This window comes from Meleagris gallopavo, chromosome 8 (genome assembly GCF_905368555.1).
Source record: "Meleagris gallopavo chromosome 8, MGAL_WU_HG_1.1, whole genome shotgun sequence".
Classification (NCBI taxonomy): Eukaryota; Metazoa; Chordata; class Aves; order Galliformes; family Phasianidae; genus Meleagris; species Meleagris gallopavo.
Window position 1 is genome coordinate 23,452,101 of NC_139411.1, and position 17,813 is coordinate 23,469,913.

The 17,813-nt window shown below is 43.4% G+C and overlaps 2 protein-coding genes across 5 annotated transcripts in view; one reads left to right on the forward strand and one right to left on the reverse strand.

Annotated features, from left to right (window-relative positions):
- Positions 1–5,738, forward strand: part of SLK (STE20 like kinase) — a 46,974-nt gene extending 41,236 nt beyond the window's left edge. For all 4 annotated transcript variants that reach the window (XM_085229161.1, XM_085229160.1, XM_085229162.1 and 1 more), the window contains 2 exons: positions 181–294; positions 859–5,738. In XM_085229161.1, the coding sequence (XP_085085287.1) occupies positions 181–294; positions 859–1,005 (261 nt within the window). In that variant the 3' untranslated portion in view covers positions 1,006–5,738. The remainder of the gene's footprint in view (positions 1–180; positions 295–858) is intronic.
- Positions 5,739–6,351: 613 nt separating this feature from the next.
- COL17A1 (collagen type XVII alpha 1 chain) overlaps positions 6,352–17,813 on the reverse strand; it is a 36,182-nt gene continuing 24,720 nt past the window's right edge. Inside the window, exons 37-56 of the mRNA XM_010714675.4 lie at positions 17,234–17,287; positions 17,072–17,113; positions 16,230–16,286; positions 16,016–16,075; positions 15,497–15,523; positions 15,375–15,416; positions 15,177–15,233; positions 14,770–14,817; positions 14,048–14,161; positions 13,735–13,872; positions 13,080–13,163; positions 12,264–12,392; positions 11,166–11,255; positions 10,543–10,656; positions 10,032–10,184; positions 8,783–9,205; positions 8,449–8,589; positions 7,809–7,871; positions 7,497–7,568; positions 6,352–7,296 (exon numbers count right to left, since the gene is read on the reverse strand). Of these exons, the coding sequence (XP_010712977.2) occupies positions 7,247–7,296; positions 7,497–7,568; positions 7,809–7,871; positions 8,449–8,589; positions 8,783–9,205; positions 10,032–10,184; positions 10,543–10,656; positions 11,166–11,255; positions 12,264–12,392; positions 13,080–13,163; positions 13,735–13,872; positions 14,048–14,161; positions 14,770–14,817; positions 15,177–15,233; positions 15,375–15,416; positions 15,497–15,523; positions 16,016–16,075; positions 16,230–16,286; positions 17,072–17,113; positions 17,234–17,287 (1,958 nt within the window). The 3' untranslated portion in view covers positions 6,352–7,246. The remainder of the gene's footprint in view (positions 7,297–7,496; positions 7,569–7,808; positions 7,872–8,448; positions 8,590–8,782; positions 9,206–10,031; positions 10,185–10,542; positions 10,657–11,165; positions 11,256–12,263; positions 12,393–13,079; positions 13,164–13,734; positions 13,873–14,047; positions 14,162–14,769; positions 14,818–15,176; positions 15,234–15,374; positions 15,417–15,496; positions 15,524–16,015; positions 16,076–16,229; positions 16,287–17,071; positions 17,114–17,233; positions 17,288–17,813) is intronic.

Genomic DNA, 17,813 nt, shown 5'->3' on the forward strand with positions numbered 1-17,813 from the left:
GGAAAGATCAGCTTTTGATAATGCAACCTCGTAACATACTTTTATCTTGTAATTATGTACGTCAGTGTTTACACAGAATAAGCTAATTAAAAAGAATTAGGACAACATATGTCACTGTACCAACATTGAGTTGTCTAATCTGAATTAGTTTTATAAGGATTATCTTCATCTTGTTTTAAGAATGAAAAATGCCATCTACTGGTTGAACACGAGACTCAGAAGCTCAAAGAACTAGATGAAGAGCACAGCCAAGAACTGAAGGAATGGAGAGAGAAACTGAGACCAAGAAAAAAGGTAAATTGGAGCAGTCACGAGTCAGAAAATAAGGAATTGTTAAATCGTGCAAATGCGGACCTTACAAAAAATAACGCAGAGGAAAACTAAGCAACTGTACAAAACTGCCACAGTTCACTGTGTAATGAAAGAAGCTGAAATATGTGCAATAAAGAAGGCATGCATGTTATCAGGCTCTTACTGTGTTCATTTTGCAGGGCACGAGTATGTATTTCCATATAAAACAGCTGAAGTAAATCTGGTTTAGGAATGTATTTCAGCGGCCATAGGATATTACAATTGAGAGCTCAGTAACAAAGAGAGTGGTTGTGGTAGTTGATTTTTTTTTATTTTTTTTTTTAATTTCAAACTGGAAAGCTCCAGAGTTTCACACAACTTAAAGAATAACCTACAGGCAGATGATGTTGGTTCTTATGTTGCTGGGACTTGGTAGTTTTGCAATCTGATAATTGTAGGTGACTTTTTGCAATGGTGCGTGCAGTTACATTGCATCAGACTGGCAGCAGTGTAATAGGCTGTTTGTGTTTTGCTTTTATTCCTCTGACAATCCGATTTTGTTCTTAGACGCTGGAAGAAGAATTTGCCAGAAAACTGCAGGAACAGGAAGTTTTCTTTAAAATGACTGGAGAATCTGAATGCCTTAACCCTTCAACACAAAGCCGGATTTCCAAATTCTACCCAATCCCCAGCCTTCACTCAACTGGGTCGTAACTCTGGGAACTGCTGCAGGTTTTTCATATTTGGAATTCTTCGTTTCTTCATCCTTGTCGTCTAATGTGATCTAACTGCAGTGTGCATTAAAGGACCTGGCACTTTTTGTTTTCTGTGGAGACAATCAGTGTCATGATCACTTTTTTTTTTTTTTTCTTTTAAACTTCTTTGAATGGAAGAAAGGAGAAAAGGAGTTGCTGCATAATGGTAATGTGACGTCCTGCAGATGTTTCAAGAATACGTGTTTTTTTTTTAATCTCGGTCTCAAAGTAAGTTATCTATGGTTTTGACTTTAAGAAAGTAAGTCTAGAACGAGAATTATAATATTTCTTATCACAAAAAAATGTTTATGTGAATTTTTAAACGGTGTAATATTAGTTCTGCTACTGTGTTTTCAAGTCTCATTTCTACACAAGAGAATTCCAGGACTGAAACTGCCCTGAGGGGTTTAAAATGTTACAGTCTTGAGCAGTGTTCTCAGAGCAAGGACTGAAGCAGATTACTCAGAGCATGCCAATAACCAAAAAAATGAACCCTTGTGCTTACATGATTGGTAACAGTGAAAGCCTTTGCAACTTTTTTAAAAGAGAAACCTCTGGCATAAATTAAATTGAGCTGATCTCCATTGTGCGTTTTGTCCATTAGTTCCATAATGAAATGGGGTGCTAGTTTAATAAAGACAGTGCCTGAAACACTTTGGTATGCTAATCCTGGTGACAGGGTGGTGTTTTGTCATTTAAAAACAAAACAAATACTCCATTGCATTGCTGTTACTGTACAAAACAGAAGATTTCTTGCTGCTACTGCCATTTTTGTTGTAAATCCTCACCCTAAAATATTTTGCACTAAAATACATAAAGGTGAAAGAAATGCTAACTTTAAAATACATGATTTATTAATTTCCTTATTTCCAACCTATTACAGGTGATTTTTTCTACAAATGGAAAACCTGTAGAATGTATTTTTTAGAAAGCAATGTGCAAAATGCACGTGGTCTCTCTAACTGTACCTGTAAAGGGTAGAGTCATCTTTCTGTTCTCACCAAAGCCTGTTTGTTTAAACTCCATCAGAGCATGGAGGTGGGTGGTCATTTTTACAGGTAACCATAGCAGAGTCTTGATTTGATTGCAAGTGTTAAGAGTTGGTTGTTTTGTTGTTGTTGCTTTAGTCATTTTATTTTATAGAAAGATTTAAGTTAAATATATAGACAAAATTCTTAATGAAGCTGAGTTTTTTTGTTGTTGGTTTTGTTGTTGTTTTTTTTTTTGCTTTTGTGTTGCCACATACTAACATAGATGGTTTTTATTTTTCAAGTTTATAGATGTACAATAAGTTATTTACCTGACTGATCTGCAGTGAAAAAAGTCTGAAATGTTTCTTATATAGCTGGTAGGGAAATAAGTGTGTTAGGTCACTTTTACTGCACTCCTTTTGGTGGCAGTCATATCGAGACAGTACTGTAAGCTGTACTTTGGTATGCCGTGTGAAATTTGTAAAATAGTATTTACTTTGTTATTTGAGGCCTAACTTCCTATTCTCTTTGGGCATCAACTGTAACATTTGTTTTGCTAGCTCGCATTAAATGTGAAGCTGGTGAACGTGATATGGTGTTCATTTCGTGGGAACAGCACTGATGCATGTGAATGAACTCTTAGGTTAACATAGGATTTGAATCAGATACGGTTGAAAACTTGGATGCTGAAATCTTTGGATGCTGAAGCTATACTTTCTCAATGAAGACACTTAACATTTACAGCACAGTATCAACAGTTGGAAAATGCATGTTTTAATTTAAATTTTGTAACTTTTGATAGCATAATTACTTTATTAGCTAGCCCTAATTTCCGACATTTTATTATATAAAAGTGTATTGTGTACCATTGTAAATTCACATACCGTATCTCTAGAACGTTATCTATTGCAAAATGCAGTGTTCTTTAAGTTGTTTCTTCTGTAGGGTGAAATATGTCTCCGGCCTTCACTTTCTAAGCTCCGCTGTCATAAATTGACTTACTAAAATCAGCAGGTAATCTTCATCTCTGTATTTAAGAATTTGTTTGCAGTTCTGTATGCGGTAGGCTCAGTGACTTATCTGAGGAGTAGACGTGGCAAGCAGGTCTCCCATTCTGGGTTCTCTCTGCCTTTATCATCATTAAATTCTCAGAAAAATGTTAATCTTTTTACACTGCTGGCAGTCTCAGTGATAACTTGTTAATGGTGTAGCAGTTACCTCTGTCTAAATCTTTAATTTGAAGATCCTTTTCATACAAGCTCCTGCAATCTGATCTCAAGTGTAAATTGTACAAACAAATAACAGTTCTGTGGTGAAGGGAGGGACTGAATGTAGTGATTGCAGCTTTATTGAGTCCTTGGTGAGGGCTGGAGTTGGAGGGCAGTTGCAGTCTTGTGAACTGTGCTGGGATTGGATGTCTGGTGTGAAAATACATTTATTCTGGGATAACAGGAGCTAACTTAGGTACTTACACACTTAGATTGATAAAGTTGTTGCCAGTATTGTGCAATGTAAAAGAGGAGGTGTATGCTATTATGTCAATGTCAGAAAATCCAGTTCAAGTGAATTTAGCCTCACATAGGCCTGGCAGAGCTCTTCTGAGATATGAAATCCAATCTCTCTACTATCATATCACATAATCCCTTTAATAACCTTCAGAAGTTCAGTCTCAAAGGAAATTGGGTGTATTTTCCTTAGTCAGAACAACGTACTTGCTTGCTGAGTTCTTGGCACATCTTGTTTTTCCTACAGGCCCTTCAGAAGACGAGCAAATATTGATTTGTGATCAACTTTGTTTTACTACACTGGCTGCTCTGAAAGTAATGCCTGTCATTAATTTCCATGGAAACTACAAGAGCTACAGCTCTATTTGATAAAGCAAATTCTCAGATACAATGTACTATTTTTCAATATAGTCACCCCCATTAGCTTCATTTACACCAGCAATGACCAAGAGCCTGCATGCCATGCTTGTAAAAAAATAAAAATAAAAATAAATCTACATGGCTGCCCACAACAGGGCTTGTCTTCCCTGTTGCTGGTGCCACTGCTGAAATGCACCACCTCACTGTGCTCACATCCACTGTTTGGTCTCCATGAATGTCACTGGGTGCCAATTTTTCTGTAAGGAGGAACTCAGTGACACACTTTTGCTTCACCCACTCTTCCACATCAGACCCATTCTCTCAGACTGCCCCTCTGCTGCCATCCGTCACATGGCAATAAACTGTAATGGAATATTGGTGGGAAGATTTAACTTCTACTGCCATCCCACCAACAACCACCTCTGACATCATGGAGCAACATAATAAAATAGGAGGCATTACTTTGAGAGCAGCTCTTGTACCTCATAGCTGGGAAAATGAATAATGGCAATCAAGTGCATGCAGTACAATGCAGTGTAGTGGTTGTCCTCTTGTATTTACAACTGATTAAAAAAAAGTTGGCCATCTTCTTGGCAAGCTCATGGCCTCTGATAGATTCAGACTTCACAATTTTTCTTCTTCATCATTAAATTAGCTTTCTTGGGATGAGGCCTTGTAAATACAGGAGTTGGTGGCTATGCCCCAAAATCAAGCCATGTTTCTGAGAGTATTGGCTGAACTCTGACAGCTTTGGGCCCTAGCAGCCTCTTCCAGGGCCTGATGATCCTCTGGTGAGGAACCTTTCCCTGGTACTCAACCTGACTCTTCCCAACACAGATCTGTGTAGTTTCCCCATTTACTGGAGTTCAGCTGTTTGTGGCATCCTATAATTCTCTGCCAATGCAGTCCTTAGCATTTGCAATCCCGTCATTTTACTTCATGATCTGTATTTCTGGATCTCAGAAAAACTTCCTTATGTTGATGTGTCCACACATGTTCCTGTTCCCTGACTTCTAATAGCAGCTTCATATCAGATTCAGAATAATGCTTGGTGAAAATTAACCTTAATTCCCAGACAAGCTGAGGATGCTCTGGACATTTCTCAGTCTTACAAAAGATGAGAACAGGTAAAGGGAAGGAAAAAGAAACTTCATAGCATTTGTCTAGCTAGGAAGGGGATATTGTTTGCAGACCTTTTAGTTCTCTATCCCCTTCCTCTCACCTCAGTCCTCATCCTTTCTGCAACTTTCTGTAACTACTGCACTACTGAAAGGGCAGCTGGGGACTCTGGAGAAAGGAGAAGAGCTCTTAAGTAAAATGTGCTTAAAACCACCTATTTCCACTCTGGTGAAAGCAGAAGGGAGGTACTGAGCCCTAAGATGCTCTCATTTCCCAAAATCTCTTCCAGTTTCCATGCTAGGTAGAGCCTCTTTCTTATGGATTATCAGCTAGGCTGAGAATGGTGGAAAGAACAGAAGCCAGAAGGAGAGAGCTGCTGAACTGTCATACCCTCAGTCTGTAAGAAAGCCAAGCAGAGTGCTGTTGTGTAATAAAACCTCAAAATCCTGGGCAGCTCCAAGCTCATGTTGTACCAGAAGTTTGTTGAATGTTTTGTGTTAACAAACCAAGTCATTTTGCCTTACAGGAAGCAACCAAAAATCATGAGCCAGATGAATAATTGGCAAAGGATCTCTGTATCTTTAGCTCATGGAAATGAACTTGCAGTAGCAGCCATACAACAGTTTTGGTTGTTTTTTTCTGTTGTTCTTGTTTTTAAAATTAATTTGATTTCATGGCTTTCTGTAGAATATTGTAATAATTCTGCTGTAAATACAATAAAAATCACAATTTGCTGAGATGGTCTCTGTTTTCTTTTCAGAAATCTCATATGAACTTAAGTGATCTGTGAGTGAGCAGGACAATTTGTAATTTTTATCAAGTGAGGATAAAAAATACTTTAACCTTGTGTGGTTGCATGGACCCTGGCTGGAATAGCCCATTGTGGGAGTAGAGATTGAACACAAAACCTCGTTCTGCCTGACAGCCTGGCTTGCACATCACAGCAGGCTGAGTAGCTCTGGCATTGCTTGAGACACGGGAGCAGAGCTGCTGCACTTAAACATGACTTTAGGTGAGTTTTTTTTCTGTGGTTGTTTTTAAGATAGATTTGAAAGAAAATGCCTCAGAGAGCCAGGTAAAAAGTATGAGTCACCCAGAAGGACACAAGTTTAATGGGCCAACACTGCAAGCTGCTGTATACTTTGAAAACCAACCAGGTTTGTATAGAACCTTGTTCCATACCCTCTTGAAGACTGGAAACCAGAGATCCCAAGAACTGGCTGCTTGGTCACATACTGGTGATGAGAATGAAGGGCAACTACCACCATTAGCCACTCAAACCCCACAGCATGTCTGCCCACAATCACAGTGACTCTGGTACAGACTTTGCTGTAATACCAATAGGCAAACTTGGAGTATAAAACGCACTTTAATTGGGATGTTTACATTAACAAGTTTTTCCTAATGTTTCAAAAATAGAATGCAAAAATGTTTTTTAAAAGTCAACAAATTACATTTAAGAAAAGTGCTTCAGTTCTGTCCGTGTGCATGTCACAGCAGGCTGTGCTGCACAGCACAAGAGGCCCACACTCCCTGCAGAGTATTTGCATGAGCTGTGCCCTGTGTGCTGCCACAGCCTCTCTGTAACAGGACTTTGACAAAGGAATCAGGCTTGGGAGCGAGGTTAATACATGTTGAGTGCCAAAGCACTGAAAAATTGAGGTGGAAGGGAACCACTTTCCAAAATGAGTCAAAGGGGGGTGACAAAAAGTGCTTACCTCACAGATCTGAAAGCACTCCCAGCCTCAGCCAGACCCTGCTCAGTGCCATCACCACCTGATGCACCAGCCCCTGCCTGACTACAGCCAGCGTAGTGATGTGCTCAGGAAGCTCAGTCCTGGCACTTCCTGCAGGGCTTTTGGTCTGACTCTTACCACTTGTTTGGTATGGGGAGGACTTTTTTTTTTTTTCTTTCCGTATGGCTTGTTGTTTAAAACAAGTTTTTATATAGCTCGAAATAATACAAGACTGGACTGAGAGGGGTAGGAAGCCCTTCTCAGCACAAAAACACAAACCTGGATAGGCTCAGGGGCCACACATTTGCAACAGGAGGAAACATCCACACTAGAGCAACACTGAACATATGTAAAAGAGCCATTCAGATCTCAGCAGAAACACTGAACTATCATGTCTAAGTACTTAGCTGACTGGCAAGGACATTTTAGCAGTAAGGCAGTGAAGATCCACACGAAATCTCTGAGCTGCTAGGGATGCTGCCTGGTACAGAACTGACTTTGCTCTTCCCTTAAACCCCAACACTTCTTCTTTTCCTTCTGCCACCATACACTTGTTCACCTGTGGACAAGGAGAAAGTCAAAAGGAGGGCTATTTGAAGAATTCATGTAGAGAAAAAAACGAGACAAAAAACACTACTCCATAAAACAACCAAGAAAATCAACCCATGCTGTGTCAGCATTTCCCACAGAGGGGCTGGTGTCCAGGGAACACTTCAAGCCCTAACCCAGCTCTCCCCTGGGGATGGCAGATGTCCATACCTTTCTCGCCTTTCTCTCCTTTTGGTCCCCTGGGCCCATGGCGTCCTGGTGGGCCCATCGGCCCAGGGTCACCTGAAGGAATGAGAAAAAGAAGTTTGTCTACAAACGTGATTGAGATAGGTCTGTGTAAGGAAGACCAAATTAGGCAGCTGCTCAGGCTGAGATCGTAAAGGCACCGCCTTCACTACATGGAGGCTCTGACCTTTAGAGCAGCCTGGTTCCAACCATCCCTTTGGTCACAGTGCTGCTTCCTGGGCAGCAAGAAGTTACTGGCATCATAGGGCTTGAGGGGGAAAGGATGGCAAGCCTTACCTTTGGGGCCAGGATAACCCTGCTCTCCTTTCTCACCAGGTGGTCCCCGGACAGTACCGTGTGCTGGAGAGGAAAACAGAGCATGAGTGAGTAGATAAACCACCCGCAAAGACTGTGTGTTCATTTAGAGAAGCAGTGAGTCACACTGGAAGGACACTGCTCTAGGTTAAATGAGATTAGACAGCAGGAGCAGTTTTTCAAATATTTTCATTCCCAACAGACCTGGTGCAGGCTGGGATCTCATCTCACCAGCACTGCTCTGCCACCCAGCCCAAGCATCCTGCCTATCACCTGTGCTGAAGCTGGTCCCTGCTTAGGGGGACTTTGAGAGCAGTGAGTAGCTCTCTTTTTCTGCTGTACATGTGCCAGTACAACCAGCTTAAAATGAGCCACAGGGGCTGTAAGCTCAGTGGCCTTAAGGATTTGGGGTGAATTTTCTGCATGCAGTGGGAAAACTTGATGTCCTTCATAATGATGAGACTACACATCCCCAGAAAAGGAGGAAGAGGGATCTGCCTCCAACTTTGCATCTTGACTGTACTTTTGTGGCATGCAAAAGTGAAAGAATCATTGGCTCCACAAGAGGCTGGAGAGACCTCACATGCATGAGCCAGAAACATCAGGTCAACATGTCACTTACTTCTGAAGAAGTCCATGAGGTCCTCAGTGACATTACCATAGGCTGCAAAGACTCTGCTTATTCCAGGAGGTCCAGGAGGTCCTGGAGGGCCTGGGGGCCCCTGTCCAGTGTAAGACATCAAGTCCTGGAGAATACCTTGGTCTGAAGAAATAAAGACATCACTCAAAAGGAGTTGGTGCTAGATGGTAGGGCAGGAGAGAGTAAGGGAAAACTACAAGGAGCAGGAAGTTACCCTTACAATGTAAGGGAAGTGAACAGGTAACAGCATGCATAGGGAGCTGGAAGTTGTATACCAAAAGAGGAAGGTCCAGGAAAAAAAAAGCATCACACTCACTTTGTAGGTTCTCTGACACATGTCGAGCCAGCTCACTGTAATCCAGGGATCCAGTAAAGGAGTGGCTATAAGATCTGCCTGGACCTGCTGATCTCCTGTGTGACTCCTCAGCTGTCAGCAGCCCATCAAACGACCCATCACTGCCCATGGACGCACCGTAAGAGCCATCGTTGCCCATGGAGGCACTGTATGATGACATGCTGCTGCTCATGGAGCTGCTGTAAGAGCTCCCTGTGCCAAGTGATCCCCCATGGGATCCCTCAGCACCCATGGATCCTCCATGCAACCGCTCAGAAGCCAGTGAATCGTGGTATAATGAAGACATAGACCCAGCCACCAAACCACTATCTCCTTTGGGTCCTGGTGGTCCCCGTGGCCCAGGGGGCCCAGGGGGCCCGGAGATGTAGCTTCGAACTTCATCACCTGCAAAAATACAAGAGGCACTAAGAGGACTAAGAGGACCAGAGACCCCAGGCTCCACAGATATCACGTGCTACAATCTGAATGAAGACGAGTGTGAAATTCTCCTGACAATCGCTGCAGTAACCCTCATCCACTACCATGCATCAGGCAACAGGCACATAAATCAACCTGAATCTCTACAGATGGGAAAACTGAGGCCTGACATCCTCCTCTGCCCCCATCTCTCCCCACAGTTTTGGGTGCCTCACTGCAGAAACCTGCGCAATGATTGCAGAGGGGTGCACTTCTCTCAGGCCAAGCACAGCACCTCTGCTGAGCAGCATTCTGTGACCAGTCTCCCAGAAGTAGCCCAATCTCTTGCTGTTGAGAGGCTCCCCTGGATGACTTGCCAACACGAAAGCCCAGACTGATGGTGCTTACAACTGGCTTACCGTTGCCCTCCAAATTTCACATCATCATATGGTCTGTAGGAAGATGTTCACCAAAGAGATCACTTTTCCAATAGCAAAGGTCTGCAAACGACCTCACTAACAACTCACTGCTCAGTACAGGTCATTTTTAACTGCACAGTGCTTGTTCCTTTAGGCTCACAACATGGACTTTGGTCTTGCGGTTGGACTGAGAGGAAATCTGCCTACAGAGTGAACTGTGGTCTCTCTACAGCCTGTAAGGTGAGTACTGGGATATGCAGTAAGCCTGTAGGAATGAAGTGTTGCTCCATCACTTCTTCAGGAAAGGCTGTCTCAGCTGCAGCAGAGCCAGCAGTCTACACAAGGCAAAGCATGGCTAGGGACATGTGCAAAAGGGATGGACAGTGTTTCCTTACTCTTCAGGTACTGGATCAGCTCACTCCTGAACTCATCACTGTTGGTGATGTCAGCGTAGGACAGGAGGCCGGTTCCTGAGAAGCCTGGTGGCCCCGGAGGGCCAGGAGGGCCAGGTGGGCCCTGGATGCCAGAGATGGAAGAGTATCCAACACCTTGAGAAATAAAGAGAAAAGAATGATTTTGAGAGTGAGAGAACAAGGACATTGCATGGTGTAGTGGTTTCAAGCACAACCAGAAGGGGATAGGGGGGAAAGGCCCCTTTCACCAGGGAGAAGGAAAATGTCACGATTTGGAACACTGATATAACCAGGATACTTGGCTAGGAATCTTAAAAGTTTAAAGGCTCCAACCCCAACTTCCAGCCCTTTCCAGCTGACATTGATGAGATTTTAAGTGACCTTGTTCCCACTGAGCAGTCACAGGCCCTAGTAAGCTAAATCTCAGGCCCAGTCCCTCCAGCACCTTCAATCAAAATCTCCCTGCCAGCTGTGATAAAAGCAGGTGCTTTACTTTGTAAGTAAGCAGAGATGTCCTCCAGAGAGGTGCCAGATGATCCAGGGATCCCTGGAGGTCCTGGGGGCCCTGCAGGCCCAGGGGGTCCAACAAGACCACTGAATTCAGAGTCTGCAAGACACAAGGAAAGAGAAGATGTTATCAAAACCACTGCAATCCTGATGAACTTTCCTGACAATACAGATAACACCAACTAAAACCAAGCGTGAAATTTTTTTCTCCCTAGTTCCTAGCACAGCCTTCCTAGCATACCTCACTTCCTTGAATTGAGATGTCATACATGGAAGTCAGAAGACCCCACAGAGTGTCAAAGTCCATATTTTCAAATATGGAACTACTTTTAAAAAGTGACATAAGAAGCTCTTGTATGCTACCACTCTCCACAAGATCTCAGGATCTGTCTGCAGCCACTCACTGTCCTAGCAGAGCACAGTGCTGCTCCCAAGGCAGCTGTGATCGCTGGAGATTTACAGAGGGTTATCTGTGGTGACAGCCCAAGGGGGAAGTTCTACACTTAGAAATGAGGCATTTGCAGATAAAGGATGGTGGCACTAAAAAGCCTGTAAAAAGATCCTGTGAGTGTGTAGGAACCTGTATCAGGGATCAAGAAGTTGGCTTACTTCTCAGGTATGCTGTCAGTTCACTGTAAGATATGCCTGGTGATCCCGGAGGCCCAGGAGGTCCAGGGAGTCCAATGCTCATACCAGAACCTGCAAAATCAAACATATCCAACAGCATCACAACAGGCTGTGTTGTAATGTGGACAGACAAGCTGAGGGCTCGCTTGCAGGCAATGCAGGAGAGCCTTCTGCATCAGCCATCTGTGCTAAGAAGCAAAGCTTAAGCCATTTTCTTTTTGGGAGTTAAAGTTTGCCCCTTAATCCAAATACAAAGGTATACACAGATAGGCAGGCATCAGGCTTCTTCCTCTATTCTTAGCAAGAGCTCAGCATGTTTCATGAACCTCCAACATTAAACCTGCCAGGACATGCAGTTCATCTGTGGAGCCAGACATACGTGCTGCTTTCCCTGTGCCTGCCTATCCGCAAATAGCTCTGTTGCAAAATTCTGCATCTTTGTGATTTGATTTAATGAAATGTCACTGCTGATAAAATGCAGTTTTTCTGCTTAAGCTGTTGGGGGTGCTGCTGTTAAACAGCATTTTCCTTCTTTCAGAGTCAAAGAGCAAATGCCCATCATCTTTGGAGCAGTTCATTGATGGAATCTGGTAGTGGTTCAGGGAGACTGAGCATGGACCAGGCTGCTTCTTCAAGCAGGCAGTTGCCACTATCAGGATTTGACATCTTAGCACTCTTGTAGAGGATGCTCCAGACTCCTTTCTGCCCAATGGTTCTTAAATGCCATATTCATCCCTTTACAGTCAAGAAAATGAAGCACAGAGGTGGAATTTGTTTCACTTTGAAGTTAACCTCTCAGAGTTAAAAAGGCATTGACGGGACTTCTAAGTTGGCTAAGGCGAGGTGATGTCCCTATGATCAGTTTTTAGCAAGGCAAAACTCACTTCTAGTGTCTGTGCATAATATGTTAGATGCAGGACATCTTTGTTCTTTTAGAAGTCTATCGCAACCCCTGTGAGGAGGTCTCTGTATTTAGGGATTCACTCAGTCAACAGGAGAAGATCTTTCACTAACGCCACAAGCTTTTTTGTCAGCTTCCAAAGGAACAGAGAAAAAAAGCACACTAATAAAGACAATTACTTGTCAAGTAGTTAATAAACCGTCTGGTCAACTCATCATAATCCAGTGACAGAGACATTCCATCTACTCCTGGTCCAGGAGGTCCTGGTGGGCCCTGAGGTCCAACTAGATACTGACGAATTTCTTCTCCTGCAAATAAAAGAGATATTTTAAAGACTATCCAGCTGCTTAAAAAAAAAAAATCAAGTGTGAGGACTTCCCAGTCTGAGAGCTGAGACCCAGCACACTAGAGAAATCATCTGAATCTATAAGTGCAAAGCTCCCTTCACCCTTCCCCTCCCTTTCTGAGTGTCATCTGCCCTCCATATGGTATAAGCCCACAACTGCAAAGTGTGTAGGAAAGAATATAGGGCTGGGTATGCTGCCCATCTTAAAAACAAAGACATAGTAAGACTTTGGGGTGGGCAAAAAGAGATGGGAACCTTAAGAGACTGGGGGAGTTGGAAAATGAAGCCCCAGGCATTAGTGGGAGACTGGGAAAAAACACTGGGAATTCCTTTAGAAGAAGGATGTAGACAGATGCCACCTAGAGAGTCAAAGAGAGTAGGAAACTGCAGTTACAGCAGTGGGTACAAAAAGCAAACCAAGTGAACAAGTATAACTTTGGAAAGCATGCAAACTCAACAATATAAGACACATAAATTTGTCTCCAAAGGACTTGGAAGGAGACATTGCGGTTCACTGTGCAGCACCTATGGCAGGCCTTTGCCTTTCAAAGCAGCTGCTGGTAATCACAATGGGAGACAAGAAGGAAAGGACAGGCAACTGATGGGATGCTTTACCCACATCTCCACATTTCTCTTCATGGTCACTTACTCTGCAGCATGTTCAAAAGTTCTTGGTACAAAACAGATGTAGTTGACACTGAACTGGCAAATGACTGATAATGATCTGAAGAGCCTGGGGGAATGAAAAGGTTTTATGTTAGGCAAAATCAAGAGAAGATAGAAAGTGAAGAGGGGTAGAGGAGGAATAAAGGAAAGCTGAATTAATCCAGTTTAGCTAGTAAAATGGGCTTCCCATGCAGGACAACACAAATCAGTTGCAGTTTCACATAGCACGGCCATTTCCACAGCAGCATGATCTCTGCTCCAAGATTCTAAGCTGCTTCCAAAAGCATTAGGAATTTCATCTACTTTAGGAGTGCTCCAAGAAGAGAAGACAGCACTAGAAATCTGACACCACATATAAAACCAAATACAGCCACTTGTACCTGGGACATGGGGACATTAAAGATTCTAACAGCTAATGTTTAATGTGAAACTACTTAAACAGCAACTATTAGTTAATCTAAAGGTTCAGAGATCACTTCAGCTGTGTGAAGTCCTGGGCCAAGACATGCAAAAGACGGGCCCGAGGAGCTGCAACTTAGAGTGTTGTCTGTCCTCATATTCTATCTTCTTGTACAAACTTAGCAGAGAGTGTTGCCTGATACTCACAGAGTTTACCAGCACAGGAAAATGATGCTTACTTGTCATATAGCTCATAACACGGGTAGCCAGCTCTGCAAAATCAAAGTTCTTCCCATCTGCAGTGGTGAGGATTCCAGGTGGGCCTGGAGGGCCTGGAGGACCTTGAGCACCAGTCAAATAATGCCTTACATTATCACCTACAAGGGAAGTCCAAGATATGCCCACATCATTAGGTGAAGATGATGGCCAGATAGACAACTACTAAACTCTTTTCCCTTAGGGAAAAATCAGGGCCAATGAAAGTCAGTTCTGCAGAGGCTATAGTAGGCAATGGCACTCCATAATATTCAACAAAAATCAAGTTATACTCACTTTTCAGGTAATCAGTGACATAATGCTGAATCTCTTGAGAGGAACTTCCACCTGGGCCAGGAGGACCAGGTGGCCCAGGAGGACCTGGGGGTCCCTGGATTTGTCTGGATCCACCTACAGAAAATATTGCAAGGAAAGTTTCTGGCATGTCTGCATTAGACCAAGAAATGCTAATGGATGCTTGCAGTGAGCCCTTCCCTCTTCTGGGAAGAGTTTTGGGAATGAACTATAGAGTCCTTCTATCTCCAAACATAGTCTAAACATGGACTATTAAGCAGTCTAACATTTTCAATTCATTTGGCATATTATCAATTCAGCCTACTCAACTTTGCAGGGCTGAGCCCAGAAACCTCCCTGGCTTCAGACAGATAGATAGCGCACTCTGTGCACTAAATGCAATGCTCTGCAGAAATATGGATAGAGATCTAAAAAGCACTCAAACTCTTTAGGTTAACCCCACTGCTTCTAATCCCATCTGGCACGTGGAAAACCAGCTTATGGACCTGCTATCTGGTCTCCACAGCAAGGTGTAAAAGTGGACCCTGCATGACTCCTGTCACCACAGCGTAGAGACACCTCATGTTCTTTAAGGTTTTGTACACAAATCCAATCAGCATTAAATTTACATCCACATTTTCATAAAACTCAAAGGAATTTTTTGTACATCTCCACCAGCAATGTCAGCATTTCCTGATAGTATTAGAGCAATGACAGCCTCTCACCTCGAGATGTTCCTGGGATGCCAGGAGCGCCTGGGACACCTGCATCACCTGGAAACCAGAGTGAGGGAGACAGACAATTATTTGTAAGCATCACTGCATCCTCTAGACCTGGTTTGTAAAACAGCTGAGCTATGTGTCACCAGACAGGCAACCACCTAGCCCTCGCAATAACCAATGACTAAATTGGATTAACAGCTTGTTGTTGGGGAAAAGCAGAAGAGGCCACGGCAGCCACCCAGGGCCATGTACTTGAAGAAACTCATTTGCCATGCTTCTGTGGTGCCTGAAAAGGCAAGGGTGGGAATAGCTTTAATCCTCTAAAGGCTAGGTTGCTCCCTCCTTCAGTTTTAACCAGACACGGCTGTGTGAGGCCACTAACACAGAAAGAAGGTAGATTTTAACTTCACCTTTAGGTCCTGGTGGGCCTGGTGGGCCTGGAGGTCCCTGCATGGTGACTGTGCCACCTGTCAATTGCAAAGGAGAGTCAGAAATTCAAAGGTACAAACCGTTTGGAGAAAGTTCTGGCTCCACCAAAACTGAGTTAGATTTTGCCTCTGGCTTCAGCTTATAGACAATTTAAATGAGAAAAAAGGGTACGGACTGACCATGGGAAGAGAATCCTGGAAGGCCAGGTTCACCTGGTTCACCTGCATGGGACACAAAAGGAAGAGGTGTCATATACAAAACTACACTGCACCTCAACAACAAACCCTGGAAGCTTCCTTACCTGTGAATCCTCGTGGACCTGGTTCACCTGTGAACAAGGAAGTAGAGGCACACTGTTAGCTTTTTTTTTGGCTCTGACTTGCAACAGCATCTCAGCCCACACTGCAGAATACTCTCATGGCCTTCAATTTACAAGGCAGAGTGGGTAAAGGGAGTAGATCCCACTTCTTCCTGCCAGGAAAGAGCTGAGCTAAGCTTAACAGGGCCACCTCCTTACACTGACTACCAACTCCATGTTGTATTTTTAAAAAAGATTGTTCCTCACTGATCTCCTTTAATGGCAAATATGACATGACAGAAATTTGGGATCTGAAGAGAGCAACTGTCTTGAAACCAGCACTATAGACTAACAGATTTCTTTGAAAATGCCTTTTTTTTTTTTATGGAAGCAGACAGGAGTCCTACTTAGCAATCATTCTTATAGCCGCAGAAAGGCAGGAGAGTTTCTGCCTCCAAGTGCTTCCTTCCTTCTTTTCAGTCTGTGTTGTTGTCACCCACCCAGTAAGGCAGTGGGACTCACCTTGGTCTCCCTTCGGGCCTGGTGGACCTGGTGGACCGGGTGGGCCAGAGACAAATGTTTCTGTAATTAAAACAAAAACATTTCTTTATTACAACCACCACGACATGATACAAGTTTCCTTTGGCTCCATCTGTTCATAACCAAGGACAGACTGGAACCAAAACAACAGGACATTCTCAGGGCACAAGGAAGTGAATGAATCTGAGGAGGCTACCTGAGGTGGACATGGAAGATCCTGGTCTCCCTGGTGGGCCTGAAGGTCCTGGCAATCCTATGAAAGAGAGACACAAATAGATTTCAGGAAGAAAAAGGTTCAGTAACACGAGTAAATACATCAGAACTGTTCCACCTCCAGCTATGGACATAACTCAAATATTTCCAGGTATAGCATAGTATCATTGTTTTTTCCATGCATACCTATCCATCCTTGTTAGTTTTTTTTCATTATCATCTGCTATCACCAAATGTAGGACAGAGAAACTTGTTTCTTTGTGGTGCAGTGTGCCTATCCCAGATGGCCTCTGCTTCACCTGACAGGGAAAGTTCATAATCTCACTCATTCCCCTTTGCTACTGACTAGAGAGCAAGGAATGGGGTTATGCTCCTATCTCATGCCTTCCTGCAGTATTCTCTTCTGGCCGTGTAAGGTAAAATTACCATTTTGCTACAGGAAGTGGTGTAAGGATGTGTTCCTCGTGATCAGTGCTGCTACATCTGTCTCCAGATGGAAACTAAGGCCGTACAAGAATTAAATACAAAATTATTTCGTTGCGTCCTATGGGGATACGAGCACACTGAGCATCTTCCCTTTATGACTCACTAGTCTGTCTAGCAAATCTTGTCCAAAGCAAATCTCATCCCTTGGGCAGCATCTTACTGCTGTGAAACTGCATTAGTAAGAACCCATCACTATGGGAGATTCCACTTCCATTATAGTCAGTCCTAACAATTTCCAACATGTCCAAGATTGTTACATGACATTCTGCAAAGCACAGGACAGAGGAACTGAAAAAACCACCCACTTTCCAGGGTTGTTTCAGAGAAACAAGCTCTTACCTGGGGGACCACGAGGCCCAGGAAGTCCCTGCACAGATTCACCTGACAATGAAATAAACATGATTGTTGTAGGGTATTTACAGAGCCAAATGCACAGCCCAGAAGTGTGCTGAGGTGGTGGTGTGTCCCTGCTTACACACTGATCTCCACTACATTACATACCTGGTGGTCCAGGGGGACCTGGTGGTCCTGCTCGCCCTTGTATATCTCCCAGCACTGCGCAAGTGAAACACAAAAAAAGGAAAAATTGTTGTTGTGAAGCTAATGCTGTTATGGAGACAGTTGTTGTGTTGCTGATAGAAGTTCTTACAGTGAACAGTTGACTCAGGTAGGACCTGGATGACCTAAGCCAAAGTTGAAGCAGAGATAGGAAAGGAGGGATGTCTGGTTACCAATATGGGGCTTGGGACAGAAAGCAAAATACAGTGCTGAGCAGTCTGGAAGCATATTGAAAAAAATGGGAGGTAATCTCTCTAGAAGGCAACAGGTGCTGGGGGAGTGAGCAAAAAAAACTCAGACTCAAAGGGTAGAGAAAGAGAGAAAAAACTTTCAAGGAGAGAAGAAAGGAGGCAATTACACATCTATCATTTAACAAGTATCTGCACCATGTTATTATTAGAAATGGATCTTCACCTTTACATGGAGGCACAAACTTAAAGCTCAGTGATGCAGAGGTCCAAAACTGCATGAGGGATGGGATAGTACAGAAGCACAGTCTGGGATTTATATGACCTCATTCTGG